Consider the following 19,289-nt stretch of genomic DNA (forward strand, 5'->3'; position numbering starts at 1 on the left):
GCGGTGGTGTACCTGGGCCTTGGCTCTCGCTCTGTTGCAGTTTCCTTTGAAATAACTTGGAGGTTGAATGGATGAAACAGTTTCGGCGTCTCTGTTTATTTTCCAAAACTTCTTTCGCTTTGTTACCACTCTAAGTCTCTTCCCCTTGGCAATTTGCCAAAGGAAGGTGTCTTTTAATCGCAACGCTTATTTTTTACACATTTCCCTACTGCTCTTTCAGTTTGTGCTTGTGGTTTGTTGACTGGATCCTCCATAGGCGTTTGCAGGCCCACCTCGCGCTGAAACACATTTACTATGGACTCACTGGGATTTTCTTTTCAATCGTAGGCCAGAGGCTCTGCGTTCCAGTCATAACTGGAGGCATTGGCGCCGGAAAATCGACTCTCGGTGAGTTTGCCGTATGTCTCTCATCGCCACTCACAGGCCACTACTTTGCGTCCAATGGTTTTCTCGTCATCGACAGCGACTCGATCAACAGACAGGTTTGCTATTCGTCTAGATACTCTATGGGCATCGCCATTTGCAGCTGATGGTCCCGGGGACGTTTGCGTACGAGAGTTTGATTCACAAGTTTGGACTCGGCATAGTGCTGCCGAGCGGCGAGATCGACAGGGCGGCCCTGCGGGAGATTGTCTTTAACGACGACGCCAAGAGGAAGATGCTAAACCGGTGTCTGCACAAGTACATCATCTACCAAATCATCTGGGAGGTTTTTAGACACCGGATCCTCTCGTGGAATGATCGCATTGGTTGGTTGCTTACTCGCCAGTCTATACAGGCATGTGCAGTGATTGAGGTGCCGCTGCTGTACGACACGCCGCTATCGTGGATTTGCGGTCCGATTATCGTTTGCGTGGCAAGTGTGGACACGAGGGTGAGTCGCTGTCAGACACGCAACGCCGATCTATCGAGGAACATCATCCTCAACATCATCAAGTAGGTTACTCTCTCGCCAGTCACGACGCGCAGGTCACAGCCAACCAACGAGAAGCTGATCGCTTGGGGAGACTTTGTCATTGAGAATGAGTCGAGCATTGAGGAATACCACAAACGCGCCCAGGAGCTGCTGGATTTTTTGTAACTCGTTTCTCTTCTTGTACCGTCCATGTTCCTCCTAGTCAGTCAGCGTGCATTCGTCGGCTTTTGCCTGAGAGTTTGCCAGTGGCCACCGCTTGCCGCACACTCGGCGGCGTGGCCTTGCGGGTGCCCCGTCGCCTCCAGTTTGAATCCTCTGGGTGATGTAAAGTAGAAATTCAGCAAATCTGGACGCGCAAACAGCAAGAAACACTCAGAGAGTCCCTCAAGTTCACGATTTACGCCTCCAGTCACAATGAGCTCCAGCGCAGCCTCAAACGGCAACGAACTCATCCAGCTGCAGGAGCTGCTGAGCATAGAGGCCAATAACACGTGCTTTGACTGCGGCTCCATCGGTCCCACCTGGGCGTCGCTCTCCCATGGCAGTTTCATCTGTCTCACGTGCTCAGGCATTCACAGGTTTGTTTCTTGGTCTCTCTACACCCACACTCAGAGGTTTTGGCCTGCAGACGAGCTTCGTCAAGAGCGTGACGATGGACACCTGGTCAGCCAGGCAGCTCTTGTACATGAAAAACGGAGGAAACGCCAACCTCAAGTCATTTTTTGACGAATACAAGATCACAGAGCTGCCGATATCGGCCAGATACAAGACTGAAGGTGCAGCCTACTACAGGAAACGTCTCAGGGCAATCGTAGACGAGGCACCCCTGCCTCCTCCGCTGGACCCAAGCATCGCTCTCCAGCTCGAGTCTCAACACTCGGAGTACGTGCAGGGAACGCCCGCACCTGAAGCGCCAAAGCCAGCCCCTAAAAAGTCTGGATTTACCAATCGACACCCCGAACCTCAGGGTGACGTTTTCAACACAATTGGAACTGCCTTTGGCTCATTTGTCCAAACTGCCTACGCCAACGCTGAAAAGGCAGTCTCTGACATTCAAACTAGTGCCGTCATGGACCAGGCAAAGGGCATGTTTGAAATGGTTTGTTTTCCCTCGTGTGCATGCACAATGTTTGCAGAGCAAGTCGTGGATCGAGGTCAAGGGGAAAAAGTTTGCCGAGAATATCCAAGACCCAGAGTGGTGGGAAGAGAACCACTGCAAGGCCAGAATCGGAGCCCAAAAAATGGCCTTTCAACTCACCAGCGTATGTTTCTTCCTTCTCTATTTCATCTTCCTCCTCCACTCTCCACGTTCATTATACCACCCATTTCTCCCACCCACCTTCATTCTACTCATTCAGGTCGCATCGAATGCGCAGGACTGGTTTAACCGTAAATTCACGGGGGTGTCTGGCCAGGAGGAGCAGTTTGTGTATAGGCAGCCGGAGACTCAGGTGCAAAGCACCGAGACTCCTCCTCCTACAATGAGCGCGCCGGTTGGCGGTTCAGCGTCTATATGGTCGGAGCCAAAGGATACGGACGACTCGGATCCTATCATGGACCATTTCAAAAAGGTTGCGCCCTAAGGGATCCGCTCTGGAGTGGGCGAGAGTAATTTTATGTAATCATTTTCACGTCACCGTAGCATAGGTAGTGAGAGAGAGTGATGGAGCCTGAAATTGTGAGTCTCAAGGACGATTGGCTGAGATTCTGTTGTGTGAGTCTGGTGGAGTGCCTTCTAGGGCCTAAACCTGCATCCTCACTTGTAATTATGCAAAAAACCATCGCAATGTACATTAAATTCTAGTCTTTGTCCCAGTGACTCGTTATTTTCCATCAACTTGCGTCAGTTGATTGGGACTGAGTTGCGCGGCGACCTTCCGCGGCATATCCCAAGCCTAGAGACGACTAGGTCAATTTACGGATACTTCTACCATTTTTAAGCTTAAAGGAGGTTGTTTGAGTCGATTAATCGCCCATTTACCCTCGCTGGTTAGTTTTGGCCATTTTGCAGCTTTTGCGGCCGTTAAACTCACTACCACGTTGGATATTAGCTTCAAATAAATTAGCCGGAAAATGCTCAGCTACGATACTGCGGTGTCTACGGAGGTGGAGGGGATCTCCCTCTCCTTCTTGTCAAACGAGGAGATTCACACCTTGTCAGTCTCTGAAATCAAGAATATAGGACGTTCTGGCTATGAATCAGCTGGTAAGTCATGTATTTACGACCCAGCTCTGGGATCCAGTGACATTTACAAGCACTGCTCCTCCTGCAATGAAATGACAAACTGTGACGGCCATTTGGGTCACATTGACTTTGCAGTGCCCCTCTTCCATCCACTCATGTTGCCCAGTCTCGTCAAGCTCCTCAAGACCGTCTGCTTCTACTGCCTTAAACTCAAGCTCAGGAAGAAGCAGGTGCTCAAGTTCCAGAGACTCTTTGATCTCGCAAAGGCCGGAATGCTTTCAGATTTAATCGTCTTTGACCAACTCTTTGGGAATGACAAGGATGATGACGAGAAGGATGCAGAGGCATCCAACAGAACCAAACTCCATCAGCTCTCAAAGGAGTCGAAAAAGGACCACATTAAAAAGATTCTCTTTAAGCTGAAAAAGGTGGCTCAAGTAAGAAGTGGAGGTGATGCTCAAGCGACGAATTTGACAAGGCTAAAGAACAGCTCAAACTTTGACGTGAATATATGGAACGAGATTAGGAACCGTTTCTTTGCAATTGGAGCCAAGACCAAAAGGTGTAACCACTGCGGTGATAGGAATAGCATCGCTGTCAAGCAATCTGCTGATTCCACTCACATTGAAATATCCTGGGCACCCTCATCCCTGGAGCCAAAGGTTTTTAAAGACTTTCAAAAATATCAGGGAAAGTATGGTGAAAAGGATAAGGAGACGGAAAGGGTCATAAATATGCTCAATGAAGAGTTTGAGTCTCCCATGCTCAAGGGGCTGAATGCAACTGGAAAGTCGATAAACATGATGCACTTGCAAGCGTTTCATCTCGTTCCAGCTCTCAACAAGCTCTTTACCGAAAACCCTGGCTTTCTGGGAAACATCTTTCCTCAATCTCGTTTCCATGGCTGGAGGATATTCATAATGGACTGCATGGGAGTTTCTCCAAACAGATTCAGACCGCCTCTGGTTACGTCAGACAAACAAATTGTGCTTCATGCGCGGTCTTCTGCGCTCTTGGAAATTGTGATTGCAAACGAGTTTTTAAAGATCCTCTTTAGAGTGAAAAATCACCCAAACATACAGGAAGCGTTTAAGGATGAGGAGTACATTTCAAAATTGCTGGGATATAATGTGAATGAGACACAGCTCAGACAATTTGAGGAATATGTTTGTGGTAGTGGGTGTGATTTCAACAGCTCCATTTATAATCACACTTTAAACTTGCAAAGGAGACTCTCCATGTACATGGATAGTGGAAAGCAGGGGACTTCTACATTGGCTCAAAGACCAGGAATTAAACAGAGTATGGAGCACAAGAGTGGAACTGTTAGACAAAACATGCTTGGTAAGCGTGTAAATTATTCCGCTCGTACTGTTATTGCTCCAGACTGCTTCATGGACACCAACCAGATGGGCATGCCACTAAAATTTGCAATGGAACTCACAATACCGGAACATGTAACAAAGTATAACGTGAACTTTTTAAGGAAACTAGTCTTGAATGGATCAAAGATTTATCCTGGAGCCAATTTCCTCAGAGATAGCAATGGAAGGTTGTACAGCTTGTCCACTTTAAGCTATAGTGAGAGGGTTGCCAAGGCCAAGCTTCTTCTCACCGGTATTACCGAGGGGAATTCACCCAGGATAGTGTATAGGCATGTCTTGGACGGTGATGTCGCTTTAATGAACAGACAGCCTACGTTGCATAAACCTGGAATTATGGGACACTTTATCAAGGTATTAACCAACCAAAAAATATTTCGTCTAAACTATGTCAATTGTAGTACTTATAATGCAGATTTCGATGGAGATGAAATGAACCTCCATCTACCCCAAGACCCGCTTTCTCAAGCGGAAGCCCAGTTAATAGCAAACGCTGATTGTCAATTTGTCGTGCCGAAAAATGGCCAACCTATTAGAGGTTTAATCCAGGATCATTGTCAGGGCGGTGCACTGCTTACATCGAAAAATACCTTTCTCAGAAAAGATGAATACTTTAATCTGATTTACGTTTCCCTTGACGCCTTTATCAGTTGCAGTGACAACATTTATCTAAAGGACGAGGAAGATACGTATAGGATTTGCGAAAATATAAAGATTGATAATGAGCTTTACCAAATTACCAAACGACTAAAGGTGATGTCTGACCCCTTTTCTCGAAAATTCCCAAACCACGGTCGCGAAATTTACATTGACCCTCCAGCCATTGTCTATCCGGTCCCACTTTGGACTGGAAAGCAGGTAATAACATCCATCCTCAAGACACTTGTGGATGGAATGTCTACGGATATTCGTGGCGGCGTTTCCAAAGGACCAAGAGGTATAAATTTGGTATCAAAGTCCAAGACACCTGGAGATGCTTGGGGAGGTTCAAACGATGGAAATAAGGAGGAGTCAACTATAATCATCCAAAACTCTGAGCTTTTACAGGGTGTTTTGGATAAATCACAATTTGGGGCATCATCATATGGTTTAACACACCTCATCTTTGAGCTACTTGGACCAAGGATTTGCGGAATGCTTTTAAATTCCTTTTCCTATCTCTTTACCTCATTTTTGCAAATGCACGGTGTAACATGCAGTCCAAAGGATTTTATACTCACCAGTGATGCAGAACGACTCAGAATTCGCATCCTTCGGAGGATAAAGTATACAGGCCTACACATCCAGCAGCTCTTTATTTCTGCCATGCGTGAAAAGTTTGAAAAGAAGAATAACGCTCTATCAAGTGGAGATGCTCCACACGCTGTCATTCTATCTGCCCTGGAACATTTGATTGATGAGGTGGGAAAGGTCGTAAATCTACCCTTTACCCGCGATATACTTTTGGAATGTAAATCGACTGATCGTGCAAGAGAGATTATTGGAATGCTATTTCACCACATTGCTCAAGTATCACAAAAGGATGACCTCTTGAATCTCATTTTAAAGTCCCTAGAGAAGCTTTCTTCCGTGCCTCGCATAAAGCAGCTTGTGCTCAGCTACATTTTAATGTTGAAGAATGGTGATTCATACAAGCCACAGCTACTCTCTAGTTTCCCCTCGTGGCTTCACCACGATCCTACAGACGTGCATACGACCAGAGAAAAGGAAAATGTTTACAAACTGGGCGGGGCACAGAGCACTTGTTCTAGCTTCCATAACCTGATTTGTGACAGATTTAGAGGTAATGAACAAGAGTTTTATCGCATGTTTGATCGTTTTTTCCAAAATAACATCGTCGGAGTATCGAGTGACATCAACAGTGTGGTGGATTCCACCCTCCTAAAGTTTCCGGAAAATGGCTTTTTTGGTATGGTAGCAACAGGAGCCAAGGGTAGTAAGGTTAATTTTGCAATGATTTGCTCCGCTTTATCGCAACAGACGCTAGAAGGTCGTAGGGTCCCAGTGATGCCATCAATTAGGACATTGCCATCATTTGCCTTTGGAGATTTTGGCTCACGTGCTGGTGGTTTCATTTCTGACCGCTTCTTAACTGGTTTAAGGCCTCAAGAGTACTTTTTCCACTGCATGTCTGGTAGAGAAGGTCTTGTCGACACTTGTGTCAAGACTGCCAAATCCGGATATCTACAGCGTTGTGTTTTAAAGGCCATGGAGGATGTTATAGTCTGCTATGATGCAACTGTAAGGGGTTCAGACGGTAGTATCATCCAGTTTGCATATGGTGAAGACGGCATTGATGTATCAAAATCCGCATATCTAGACAGGCCACGTGATATTGTTGCAAACTCTCATCTCATTCCACAGGATGAGGTTGCCAAGGTCAATGTAGAAGCTAGTGAAAAGTTTATGGAAAAAATGAGATTATTCACTAGCAACTACCAGGATCAACGAGTGCTGCTAGTTCACTATAAACATTCTCAATGCGACGCTGGAGATGCTGTTGGTTGTGTTGCTGGCCAATCCATTGGAGAACCAGCTACGCAAATGACTCTAAATACATTCCATCTTGCTGGTCATGGTGCTGCAAATGTGACACTCGGTATTCCTCGTCTGATTGAGCTTTTGAGAACAACTGGTGATTCATCCACTCCATACTTTTCAGCTACTCTGCTCGGTCAAGACGAGGCCAAGATTGCCAAAAATGCACAATTGGCATTAAATGCCCTCAGGACAGTTCCGCTCTCCGACATTGTCCACTCGGTTGGTATTGAGACCGATGTTTATGCGAGGCCGGACGGGAGCAAGGTTTGGGAATACACAGCAACGGTGCAGTTTGAAAATTTGTCATTCTTCAAAAAGGTAGTTGGTGGATTCAAGACGCAGAATATACTAAAGCTGACCTCAAATTGCCTATTGAATAGGTTCCTCAGACGTGTAATGGGCCTCATGGTTGTCACAATGGATGTAAATATACCATACGAACTACCGGATAATACGGATTATCTAGAAGAGTGTTGGAATACTTTGGTATTGCAAAAGCAGCTGATTAAAAAGGACAAGCAGTCCCTTCGGATCAGAAAGATGGTCCTCTCTTCTGGATCCTCTGGAAAGGTCGCCAGGTCCAAGGATCGGGAGGAGCCTGTGGATGACGAGCCAGATGTGGAGATTGAGGAACAGGAACCGGAAGAGGATGTTCAAGAAGAAGAAGACGAGTCAGAGACCGAGTGCGGTAGCGATTCATGTTCCTACTCATCCTCAGAGTCTGATGAGGATGCTGAACAAGAGGAAGAAGATACGGGATACAAGGGTTTCGAGAGTGAAATCAAGTTTGGAAAGCAGGACATTAGGTCTATAGATCGCAAGGTCTTTAGATTTGCCCACTCGCTCAAATTCTGCAAGGACACGTCACGACTGATTCTCAAATTTGGCTGGCCAGTTTCCAAGTGCCCATACTATCTCGATCTTCTACCACTGCTCAAGCAGGAGATATCGCAAGAAACACTCCGCAAGTCTCCCGGGATCCGTCAGTCCCGTGTTGTTCTCAACAATTCACACGATGGCAAGGACGACTACACGCTGCATTGTGATGGAACAAATCTCAAGAGGGTCTATTTACTCAAGGAAGGCATCATTGACTTTAACAAGATCAAAATCAACGATATTTCCACGGTATTGCACTATTACGGAGTTGAAGCAGCCAGAGCATGCATCGTCTCTGAGCTCAACAAGGTCTTTTCAGTCTATGGTATCGATGTAAACTATCGCCACCTGACGCTAATTGCGGATTTCATGACCCAAAAGGGTGACATTCGTGCGTTCTCCAGGTACGGCATGGCAAAACACAATTCCCCCCTGCTACAAATGTCATTTGAATCTACAATGAAGTTTTTGATGAGCGCATCAGAACGCGGTGCATACGACAATCTCAAGACACCAGCTGGTGCCATCATCGCCGGAAAACCTGTACACGTTGGTTCCAATCTTTGTAAGATTATGCAGGTTATCAACATTAAGGAACGCGAGTTGCCAAACGAACAAAATGCACAAATTATGTTTTAATTCTTCGTCTTGTACATGCATGCATGGTAGTCTATGTTATGAGCTTCATTCCTCTATGCTTTGTTGGTCAATTAATCTGCAATTTAAAATTTACAACCACCAAGCTGTATTGTGGTGATTTAAAGTATGTTGATACATTTGGTCATTCTGTGACTAGAGTTTATAGTGAATTCGTGTACATAGGTCTGTAGCTCCAACATGATGCAGAAAAGCCACAAGAATGATGATTGTCTCTAGTACTGCCTACTGGTAGATTTTACTACATTAATGGTGAGTTTATCTCCATCCACAGACCATGCCCGTGGAGACATACCATGCAGACTAGAGTATTACGTACCAACCTCGATGGCGTAGCTCAGCATGTCTATAGGGGTTCCAGAAAAACGTCGTACTGATTGGAGAACCTCTACAAGAGGAATACAGAGGTACTCTTTGGACTCATGAGACTGGGAGGAAGGAATGGTGCATTTATACAGAGACTGATGCATGTTCAATTAGGGAGGATCTGGAAAGCGGACACTGCTGTCAAAACGGATCTCTGTAACCATGGGACAGTACTAGAAGAGAAACTCGATGAATGAATTACTAAAATGAAGGCTCTCCAGATGGAAGACAATGAGTGATATTCCTTAACTTGTTCGCCAAAAGTACCTTTGAATACAGAGGACACTTGGACACAAGGAAGACGGTAAGAATCTACAGATGCCCTGGGAAACACTGGCTTAAATAGTGATGAGAAGGAAGAATGAATGCCTGCATAAACTGTTATTTATCCCCACTGTTTTACACATTCCTGGGTTCTATTCCCAGTAGACAGGCTCTCTGATACCAATAATTATTGCCTATACCACCATTCTGCTCAGACCAGTTGAGACATGAATGGAGTACTACTATGGAGGAGACTATTAGGAAATGCTGCTGAATAAAGATGGATGATAGATGGGTGCAGGAAAAACATGTACCAATGGTAGCTGGGTTGACATTGACATTGGTAAAACAGCAGCTGGTGATGGAAAATACAAAGATGCATGTGATAATACTATAAATGTCCACAAGACAGATGATAAACCTGATAAAGGTTACAAGAGATATACCCATTCCTTCTCAAGCAATCAATATATTGGTGGCATATATTACAATGGAAAACAACAAGATAGTATACGAGTAACAGATTCAGCTTACTATGAAAAAAGTGTCACTGTATACTATTTAGGGTATGATGATAGTAATGTATTTCCCCTAATAGTGGGACTTGAGAAGACCTGGCTCACAAATAAGTTTTACTACTATAAAAGAGCTAATCCTCTTTTCACTTCTAGTCCATGGAAAGGAGAAAAATATGAAGTTGATCAAGAAAACAAACTTTCTTCAATACTCCAAGAAATCAGTGCTAAGTTAAATGAGCTTGTTGTATTAAATCTCAGTCAATGCAACATCATAGTCATCCTTAGAAACAACAGCCCATTTACCGTCCTTATTTTTTAAATAAACAAATCCTTGGTTAAGTGTTAGGGATGCTAGCATAGGACTCTCTTCCTCAAAGTATACCGTAGCAAGTGTACAATGTTTGTCCGGAGAATCGGATTTCCAAAGTTCAGAATCTCCATCATTTATCTCATTCAAGTGATGATCAGTTTTAACGGCAAATTTCTTAAGAGGAACCTTATCCTCCTCAGATTCTTCTACAGAGAATGCTGTAGAATCAACATCTGAAAGATCCAAGTCGATGGTTTTTACAGCTGGTTGCTCAGGCTGCCTCTTTAGTTCCTCTATTATATTTTCACTCTTTGTCTTCTCGACAAGCTTCCACCCTAGATTCTTCTTTTCGTAGTATATTAAATCGGTCTCATCATCAGACTTCTTTAGCAAGAGAGCAAGAAATGTTACGTTACCCTTTGAGATAGTGTACGCTGGAGAACATTTCTCTTTAGTAGACTCCCATACTGTCCTGGTTCCATCCACTATCTTTTCAAAATAAAACTTTCCCTTTGGGTAGTAGTAGGTTGTATTTATGCCATCCTTCGTAGTAGTATCTGGAACATCAACTGAGTTTGTATCCACCTTAGCCAAGTCTAGGGTAATTGGAACTACGAGTTCTTTGGTGGAGTGATGTCGTGGAACAGGTTTAGGAGCTCCAACCTTTGTGTCTGGAACATTCTGTTTCTCTTGTAGAATCTGTTGAGCTACCCGTTGAACTTGAGAAGTAGAATTGGCTTCCCTAAAATGCTGCGTAGCTTTATCACCACCTATTTTAGAATCTGGAGGAACACAATAACATACTCCAATCAGGAATGTCGTAGATAGTAACGGGAAGAATCTCATCTTCCCGATATTATTCCACGAAGTGCACCAGTTAGGATTCTTGTTAATTTATCTCGTATGTACAATGCTCTTTTTAGACTTCAAGGCCTGAGCCTGGAAGGAAGAGAAATGTCTATTCATGTGTACCCCATTGGAAGAAGAAAGATAATAGAGTGTCCAGTATATATCATTTTCCATAGTCTCCATACTATCCTATTTATCTTATTCACTTATTCTTCCTTAGTATCCTCAGTATTCACCCATAGTAGTAATCCATTAATGTCTCAACTGGTGTGAGCAGAATGGTCAGTATGGATGGTATATTCCCCTATGGAACAAAAGTCCACAGGTGGACCTAATGCATACTCAATATGGCACATTCTTTAAAAACTCTATAGGATATCTGTGTCTAACCCAAGGATCTCCCTTATAGCGATTATAAAGTTTCCAGCCTCCAAAGAATGTTGCGCCAGCTCCGGCAAGAGTACCAGAGGTAGATCCAAAGATAGCCCATGATCCTAGACCAGTAGCAACAGGAAGACCAAGAACACCAGTAACAGCTTGAGGAGTTTCTTCAGTAAGAGCTGCTTGAGGAGTAGAGGAAGCAAGTTTAGGATCTTTATCTTCATGTTTATCACCTTCACTAGACTCTCCTCCACCACCTTGACGAGCAGTAGGTTGAGCAGGTATAGCACCATCTTCATCGGAGTATTCTTGGTCTTCATCTTCTTCATGAAGTCCTGATCCTACAGCTGGGCCTTCAGCACGTTGTAGTGTTTCTAAATCTTGTTGTACAACAGTATCAGGACTACCGGAAGCAGCATCAGCCTTTTTTCCTTGATCAAAGTTAGAGTTTTCTTCTAGAGATCCTTGAGAAGGAGCTTGTTCATCTCCAGCAGAATCTTCACCAGCTTTAGCACCATAAACAGTGCCAGATTCATCCAGGTCTTTAGCTCTACTATTACCATCAGCAAGACCAGAATCTGCATGAACTTCACCAGGTCCAGGAATATGTGGTGGAGGAGATAGAATACGAGCAATTCCTTTACAATCAGCAGTATTAAATTGTAGTGCATTAGCTTGGACTCGGATCCACTCACCAGATTGAGCTCCAACACACCGTCCGCCAGGCCCGGTAGTTTCAGGTTTTTGAAGTTCTTGGGCAGAAGGTTGTTCATCTTTATAAGAACCAGTAGTGTCTTTAACACCATGATTATCATCATTCTGAGTAACTTGAGGTACAGCACCTTCAGGAAGAGATTGTTCTTCGCCAGATTGTAGAGCTAGAACAGCAGCTCCAACTTCTCTATCACTATCAATAACAGGCATAGAAGGAGCTACAGCCTTAACAGTGGAACTATCAAGAAGATTCTCAAACAGTTTCTCCGCAGCATACGTTCCAACCGCATTTAAGGCAACAGGTCCAAGTTTAGCAGCTACATCTACTCCAAGATCGATAAGGGGACCAACGGTGCCACTAACAGTTTTCCATACTGTTTTACTAAGGCCTTCTACTGCAGATGCACTATTATCGCTAACAACAGCAGGAGGTTGTTCAGTGCCAATTACACCATTATTAACAACAGGGATTCCTTGTAGGAGAATCTTAGTCTCAGACTCTGTATCAGTAACCTGGTCAGATAAGTCAGCTGCGGGGACCTCTTCACGTTGAACTCCATTCTGTCCAAGACATTCTTTCAAGCCTGGACATCCAAGTGTGGTTAGTTTATCCGCAAGTTCTTTAAAACCGTTATCATTCTTACAGTTTTTGAAATTGTCAGGTATTCTATCTTTGAGTCCAGGCAAGGTTCTTACCCATTCCTCATTGCCATTACCAACAGAACTACCTTTTTTATACCAGCCCTTAACACCAGGTTGTCCACCATCAACGTATATAAGAACTGGGTTCTTCATGTTACAGTAAAAAACGTAGACAGTGACTGGAGCAGAGATGGGAAAGTTAAATTTATTCGGCTTTATACGTCTTCTATTCCTTTGATCTCTATTGTTATCGTCCTCATTGTAATACATAATACCAGCTAGTTGAAGTCCAGCACTAACATCATGTTTGAAGTAGGGAATACATTTTGAGCTAGGATGCGTTTGACAAGAAACTTCCTTTTCCTGAACAGTTATCCTCTTTCCATTATTATGATTATCGCTACAACAGTACTTTTTATCACCATTTTTAGCATGATGCTTAGAATTTTTGTAAGATAGATTTATGGTAACTGCGTTGTTATGTTGGCAGTTAAGTTCGTCAAGATGAGTCTCAAGTTGTTCAGGTGGAAGTGGAATATTAGATTCTGGATATTTATTAAGTGAAGTCCAACTTAAGGTGCTGCCGCCTGGTTTAGCGTATTTATATGTATACTTTCCTCCTTTAAGTATCTCTGCTAAAAGAGGCTTTTCCATGTTGTCAGCACCTTTCCAATACCATACCGCCAGATGCTCAATTTCATCATTTGAATTTACGCCAATATCTGAAACTGGAACATTCCCAAACTTCACTTGTGCCACACGGAAAGATTTTCCATTTGGTGGCTTATGCATGAACTTAAAGAAACCAGAGTTAAGAGGGTCTACCGACTTTACTAACTTAACCTTTTGATCGGCCACTCCTAAGTTATATGTATCAGATCCTAGTCTCCCTCCATTAGGATCCTTCTGTATGTCTATAATAACGCCAGGTGGAGAGGCTCGTTGAGGTGCAGTCCTAAGTATAGTATTAGATGGTGAATAATCATTCTCAACTAGCACATCTTCTTCATCAGAACTTCCAGATGATTTATGTGGAGTTTCATCTTCAGAAGCTTCTATTTGTCCAATATCCTGAGGTACAGTATATAAACGTGCTAAATTACCGTTACAGTCTCCAAAGCTACGACAACCTAGCTCTCCAAGATATTTCCTGAGTTTCTGCCACTTATCACAACTAATCCCACTCTCTAAGTCAGTTCTCGTTATACTGTCAAGTCCTCTATTGATCCATGTCCAGTTGTGCTCATAACCCTTAGTGCTCTTTCTATACCATCCACGGGTCATAGGAGTTCCACTGTCTACATATATCAATAATGGATTCTTCCCTTGACAGTAAAATACATAAACGCTATTTACAGACATGGGAAAGCTCAATGCATTAGACTTAACACACCTTCTTTTGTTTTTCTCACCATCTTCGTAGAACTTAATACCACCCAGATTTCCATTGTAAATAGAATGTTTATAAGCTGTAATATGGTTTGGGTTAGGTTGAAAATTACAATAAATTTGCACAGAACTAACGGATACCTTGACATCCACACTCTTATGATGCTCACAACAATACTTGGTTTCATCTTTGGCATGTTTCTCAGAATTCTTTAGGGATATGTCAAAGGTAATGTTATCATAATATGAACATAGTAATTCGTCTAGTTTTTCGGACAGGGTGTCTTTTGGTTTTTGCTCGTTCATATCTTTACCACCACCAATAAAATTTCTGTGATCCTTCATCAACTGGTACCCAGTTACCGCCACTTCCGTTTTTACTCGCATAAAAAGTAGATCCCCCACCCTGTTTTATAAATTCAATCATAAGAGGTACATCCACACTAGCTGGATATGAGTAGAGCCTAATTCCTTCGAGTGCATCACGAGGAGGGGAAATATCGTTAATATATATTCCATTAAGAGTAACCCTAGAGATCTTGGTAAACTTAGTATTGTTGTATTTAATATCAGCAAACCTGTAGGTTGTGACATTGTATTCACTTCCAGGAGGGGGAGTAGGTCTAGACTTCCTTATTTTTCTGGTCTTCTGTATACAAGTAGCTCTGGAGCTTTCACGAAGGTAACCTGATTGAGAGTCCCTTATATTGAACACAACAGCATTATTCTTGTAACAGTTCTGTTCATCAAGTGCCTGTTGTTCATTCAGATGTTCTATAGGAGCATTCATCCAATTTCGGACATTATTACCTTTACTAAAGTACTTGGTATTTTCCGGTCGACCATCCTTGGTAATTCCAAGTAGGATTGGGTCGTTAAGATTACCATTCCAGTAGTAGACAGAAACTTCCTTAACATCAGATATGGAATTTACTTCCATAAAGCCCCCTCTTATCTCATCTCTATCTTCAAGTGTCCTATTCAGAGTAACCTGTGATTTATTAGGTTTGTGAACTAGCTTGAAGAATCCTGGTACATTGGTAGTACCATTGGTAACAGCAAAGATTGTTCCATGGGATGTGTACTCTCCCTTACCGCTATCATCCGGCTTCTTGGAAATGTTGATTTGGGGATTATTCCCTCTATTTCTGCTCATCCTCCATGTTCAGGAGTGCTCATTCAAAACTCTGAGATCCATGAGTAATCTCAATGCGACCAAAGGGAGCAGACCAGTACCTTAGTTACTCATACATTCATTCATCCTCCCTCACAATCAGCTCACTGGATAGCCGTATGGAAAACATTCTGTCATCAGCGAGCTGAATGAGTCAATGAAAGTCTCTAGTGGAATAAACATACTCTACTGTATAGGCTCCTTCCAGTCGTTCATACCCATCCATTCTCTAAAAATTACCTCCTCTGTCCCTGTATACTCTTAAAACCCCTTTAGTATAGTATGGACTGTTAATGTGTTCCGTAGGTATGGTCGATACTATGTAGAGAGAGTAGGCGATCATCTAAAATCCCATTCTTGACCATCATAATGGACAGTCACTGTACATATAATACTATTTAATGTTCCATTACATGTGCCTATAGGTTTTAGTAGCACACCTCTGCTGTCTATGGTCCCTTAGAGGCACCCTTCCTCAAACAAGTCTTCCTAATACCTCATTCCTAGCTACTCTGCATTGAATCACTAACCACCCATATTGCAACCATTGTAATCTATGGATAAACTGCATTAATGACTTGGTGAGTATTCCTGGCAAGGAATAAACTGAGGAAGAAGAGCCATGGGGAGATCCTACACATTTTTCTTCCTCTTCTTCTACATACCTTTTTTTAATTCTTCATGGATTCAATGAGCCAAATACTCACCAGTTACAGAGAAATGGCTAACACATATGGATGTGTATGGTAGAAATTAGGGTCTCTATGGACCACAGACAACCGTCTGGATTCCTCCGCCTACAAGGTGGTACTGCATTAATGACGAGTGTTTATACAACTTTTGTATAATGTTTCTAGCTATAGGTCTTCCTATTTTATTAAAATTACAAAAACTTCTTTTACAGTGTGTTTAAAAGAAATACTATGATATTCTATTGACAGCGTTAAATCTCAGTAAATAATGCCTGCCACCTTATGCTTCTCACCAGCAGGTGCAGAAGAGTCCTTCATTGAGTGGAGCTCACGTTCAAATTCCAACTTGTCCACCGTCTTCCATGCTCCACTAACTTTCTCAAAACAAAAGGTCTCATCTCCGGCACCCCTTGTATAGACACTAAGAAGAGAGGGGTACCCCTCCCTGGAATACTGATGAACACCAGTAAACTCTTCACCGTCCTTACTAGTCCAAAGGGTATCCCTGTTATCCACTATGGCTACTAGAGAACATCCATCCTTGGGAACAAAAGCTCTATGATTCACTCCATAAAGTACATGGTCTGTTATGGTAAACAGAAGAGGACTGGGAGAAGAGAGGTCAAGAGTAGTTCCTTCCATAGAAGCTACAGATTGAGAAACAGAACCTTCTAGTCGTGTAACGACTTATTTAGGTGCAACATTACGGAGGTTAGACTGAACGGGTACTGTAGATTCTCCCTCTTTAACATTAGAGGGAACCTGTAATGGTCTCTTCATATTCACCGTTTCTGAAAAGTGTCCATTTAGCCATTTTTCCAACAATGGTACCAAGATAGGAATGAGTTGAATAGCAGCCATATGGTGTCCACAGCCACTTAACTCTACCAGTTTTGCAACTTTACTATCCTTCAGGCTCTTATTAACCATCTTCCTTGGACCCTTTATACCACATCCGTCATCGTCTGTAGTATGTACAAATAGTGTTGGCAAATCTTTGGGATATAACTTGGTTCTTTTTTTCTTCCTAACCCTTCTACATGCACTAAAAGGAGACATGCGCGTATTTCTAGTGTACCTATCACTGTAGTAAACTGGGTCTGTGTTGTAATCTGTGAATCTTTCAAAATGGAGAGCAATGTCATATGTATAGTGAAAGTATGCCTTTTTCTCAGGCTGGCAGCACGCATCAAGTTCTAATATTGGTCTTACTATTTTCTTTGTCAAGGTATCCAAATATATGCTCATATCAAGCATGGCAGAAAGACCGATTAGGCCATCTACAAACTTAGCCTTTGGATTCTTAATCTCCTTGTAAAACTTTTGCACAGCTCTTATAACCATATTTCCTCCCATTGAATAACCCATGAGTATGATCTTTCTATTCGTCTCATGACTATTGAAGACTAATTTATCATCCCACTTTTCATTAGGATCTCCAAATTTACCTCTCTTTACAATGCTAATGAATTGCAAGAGATCATAAATATAATCCATGAATTTCTTAGCATGACATCTGCTTTCAGTCTTGGATTCGGAGAACCCATGTGATTGCAGATCGTAACCATAGACATTGTAGCCGAGCCTATTAAGAGCCTCTACAAAGGTAGCCCTGTATTGAGACCTGTGAAGAATGTCTAGCGGGTTCATTCCTTCTAGGGTCTTGTACTCAAAGTAAGATCTATAGCGTTCTGCATTGGATACCTCCTTGACAATTACTGGTTCATCAAAAACACTGCAGTAGGGGAATATCTCGAAGCCATAACGTTCATAGTTCCAGTCCATGTTAAATGTGAGAAAGTCTGACGTAAGATGTGAACGAGCTCCATGGACAAGAAGAATGTCTGCTTTGGCATTCTCAACCTTGGAGGCATATGTTGCAATCCGTAGACCTTGCTTGTTCCTAAAGCTGCTCATGACTATGTCCGGCTTGTCCACTTCATGAGTATAAATAGGACTATCTCTATCTGAGAGAACATCATAGTACTCATCCTTGGTGATAGTCACCCACTTTCCATCAAGTTTTCCGTAATAGATAATTTTATTCTCCTTCTTGGTATTCGTGGTAAATAGGACACCCAGCGAAATCTTTGGTCCTCTGCCATGGAAACTAAAGTGGATAGAGAATCTGTCATCTGAAGACTCCCAGATGATATCCTTACCCTGCACTACCTTGTTCATTCTAAATCCCGGAAGAACATGGTGTCTGTTTTCTACTATAATGTCAACTTGGTATTTGTCAATGAAGAAGAGTTTTTCATCAACATTGGATATGTCCAGAGTAACCCTATCATCGAAGGTTGACCTGTCAAAGCCAGCCTTGGCTAAGTCCTCCAGATACTCATCCTTGTCAACAGACTTCCATGATCCACTCATCTTGGAGTAGTAGAGGATGTTCTCATTCTCATAAGGATCCTTGGTGACTATCCAGAGGAGTTTATGATCTCCCTCTCTGGGATAAAAGGTGAGTTTGGTACACCATTCATCATTCTCTCTCTTCCATATTGTGATACCACCACGGTTTTTGGTCTTAATTTCTGAGACTCTACACGTGCTTCTAGTTCCATAAACTGCGAACGGAGACTTTGGCGATTCATTAACGTACAACTCCCAATCAGTAGAAGCTTTGGAGACATCGAGTACCTTGTCATTAAAATCATATCCAGTGATTGATAGAGCACCAAAGTTGTTATAAAATTCTTCTTCACCTATGGAGGACCACTGACCATCCTTCTTGAGAAAATAGCAGGCATTCTTTGCACCATTTAAATCTATAGTATATACATGGATAAGATCAAGTAGATCTTTTATAAAACAATGCGTGACTTTGACAAATGCTCCCTTGGGAGAACATTCGCAGATGGTGGTATCTCCTTCCACCACCTTTTCTATAAAATAACCAGGTTTTGCTGTGTAAGATGGTGTCTTCACGTGATGTAGCCTATATTCGTACTTTTCTATAGTAGAATAATCTGGAGTAGCAACGTCCAGAGTAGCTCCAGCAAAGACCGCTGGAGCATCCTTCGACTCCGTACCTGAGACTATACTGATCTCATACAATAGGAGGAAAAGGCAAAGTGTTGAAGCCTTCATTATTTCCTTCCCCTCCAACTACCCGTAGCGCCAATACGAATAATCTCGAGATTGCGTATGGGGAATAATAACTTCCATTCTCTAACAATGACAAGTTAGTGAACTATTGATAATATATTGTCTCTATAAGAATCTAGATATTCATAAAAGTACAATTTAACCTTGTACCGTGATAATGCAGGGTGAGGAATCGTGAATGTGATGTGCTTGATGTGGAAGGAAGAATGAGCGTATCCAGTGATATCCTACAAAACTTGTCAAAACGCTCGACTGTGTGAAGTATTGGAAGTTTTATCACTATTCTAAATTATCCTCTACGACAATACCATACACATTA

The 19,289-nt window shown here is 42.7% G+C and overlaps 8 protein-coding genes across 8 annotated transcripts; 4 read left to right on the forward strand and 4 right to left on the reverse strand.

Moving 5' to 3' along the window:
• Positions 1-67: 67 nt before the first annotated feature.
• On the forward strand, positions 68-1,081 carry BEWA_039080 (dephospho-CoA kinase, putative; the record flags this gene model as incomplete). Its single annotated transcript, XM_004833265.1, has 6 exons — positions 68-232; positions 267-387; positions 424-482; positions 527-749; positions 789-936; positions 970-1,081. The coding sequence occupies 6 exons, from the start codon at positions 68-70 to the stop codon at positions 1,079-1,081; spliced, it is 828 nt and encodes a 275-aa protein (XP_004833322.1).
• Positions 1,082-1,219: 138 nt separating this feature from the next.
• BEWA_039090 (ADP-ribosylation factor GTPase-activating, putative) lies at positions 1,220-2,526 on the forward strand. The gene is made up of 4 exons (XM_004833266.1): positions 1,220-1,494; positions 1,529-2,015; positions 2,053-2,178; positions 2,275-2,526. Exons 1-4 carry the CDS (start codon positions 1,331-1,333, stop codon positions 2,497-2,499), a joined length of 1,002 nt encoding a protein of 333 aa, XP_004833323.1. The 5' UTR covers positions 1,220-1,330; the 3' UTR covers positions 2,500-2,526.
• Positions 2,527-2,989: 463 nt separating this feature from the next.
• Positions 2,990-8,542, forward strand: BEWA_039100 (DNA-directed RNA polymerase I, putative; the record flags this gene model as incomplete). Its single annotated transcript, XM_004833267.1, has 1 exon — positions 2,990-8,542. One exon carries the CDS (start codon positions 2,990-2,992, stop codon positions 8,540-8,542), a length of 5,553 nt encoding a protein of 1,850 aa, XP_004833324.1.
• Positions 8,543-9,481: 939 nt separating this feature from the next.
• On the forward strand, positions 9,482-9,941 carry BEWA_039110 (hypothetical protein; the record flags this gene model as incomplete). The annotated part of the gene is made up of 2 exons (XM_004833268.1): positions 9,482-9,767; positions 9,862-9,941. 2 exons carry the CDS (start codon positions 9,482-9,484, stop codon positions 9,939-9,941), a joined length of 366 nt encoding a protein of 121 aa, XP_004833325.1.
• Positions 9,942-9,955: 14 nt separating this feature from the next.
• On the reverse strand, positions 9,956-10,864 carry BEWA_039120 (signal peptide containing protein; the record flags this gene model as incomplete). The annotated part of the gene is made up of 1 exon (XM_004833269.1): positions 9,956-10,864. One exon carries the CDS (start codon positions 10,862-10,864, stop codon positions 9,956-9,958), a length of 909 nt encoding a protein of 302 aa, XP_004833326.1.
• A 345-nt stretch (positions 10,865-11,209) lies between these two features.
• BEWA_039130 (hypothetical protein) lies at positions 11,210-14,299 on the reverse strand (the record flags this gene model as incomplete). Its single annotated transcript, XM_004833270.1, has 1 exon — positions 11,210-14,299. The coding sequence occupies one exon, from the start codon at positions 14,297-14,299 to the stop codon at positions 11,210-11,212; it is 3,090 nt and encodes a 1,029-aa protein (XP_004833327.1).
• A 4-nt stretch (positions 14,300-14,303) lies between these two features.
• Positions 14,304-15,149, reverse strand: BEWA_039140 (hypothetical protein; the record flags this gene model as incomplete). The annotated part of the gene is made up of 1 exon (XM_004833271.1): positions 14,304-15,149. One exon carries the CDS (start codon positions 15,147-15,149, stop codon positions 14,304-14,306), a length of 846 nt encoding a protein of 281 aa, XP_004833328.1.
• Positions 15,150-16,546: 1,397 nt separating this feature from the next.
• On the reverse strand, positions 16,547-18,952 carry BEWA_039150 (conserved hypothetical protein; the record flags this gene model as incomplete). Its single annotated transcript, XM_004833272.1, has 1 exon — positions 16,547-18,952. The coding sequence occupies one exon, from the start codon at positions 18,950-18,952 to the stop codon at positions 16,547-16,549; it is 2,406 nt and encodes an 801-aa protein (XP_004833329.1).
• Positions 18,953-19,289: the final 337 nt, after the last annotated feature.

Source organism: Theileria equi (genome assembly GCF_000342415.1).
Source record: "Theileria equi strain WA chromosome 2 map unlocalized gcontig_1105316255037, whole genome shotgun sequence".
In the NCBI taxonomy this organism is placed as follows: Eukaryota; Apicomplexa; class Aconoidasida; order Piroplasmida; family Theileriidae; genus Theileria; species Theileria equi.

What these genes read in the sequence shown, in the direction of transcription:
- BEWA_039090 (XM_004833266.1), top strand. Translation starts at nt 1,331, where the DNA reads ATGAGCTCCAGCGCAGCCTCAAACGGCAACGAACTCATCCAGCTGCAG. An exon ending in ACGTGCTCAGGCATTCACAG is followed by an intron (nt 1,495 to 1,528) that starts GTTTGTTTCTTG and finishes ACCCACACTCAG; the next exon opens with AGGTTTTGGCCTGCAGACGA. An exon ending in CAAAGGGCATGTTTGAAATG is followed by an intron (nt 2,016 to 2,052) that starts GTTTGTTTTCCC and finishes CAATGTTTGCAG; the next exon opens with AGCAAGTCGTGGATCGAGGT.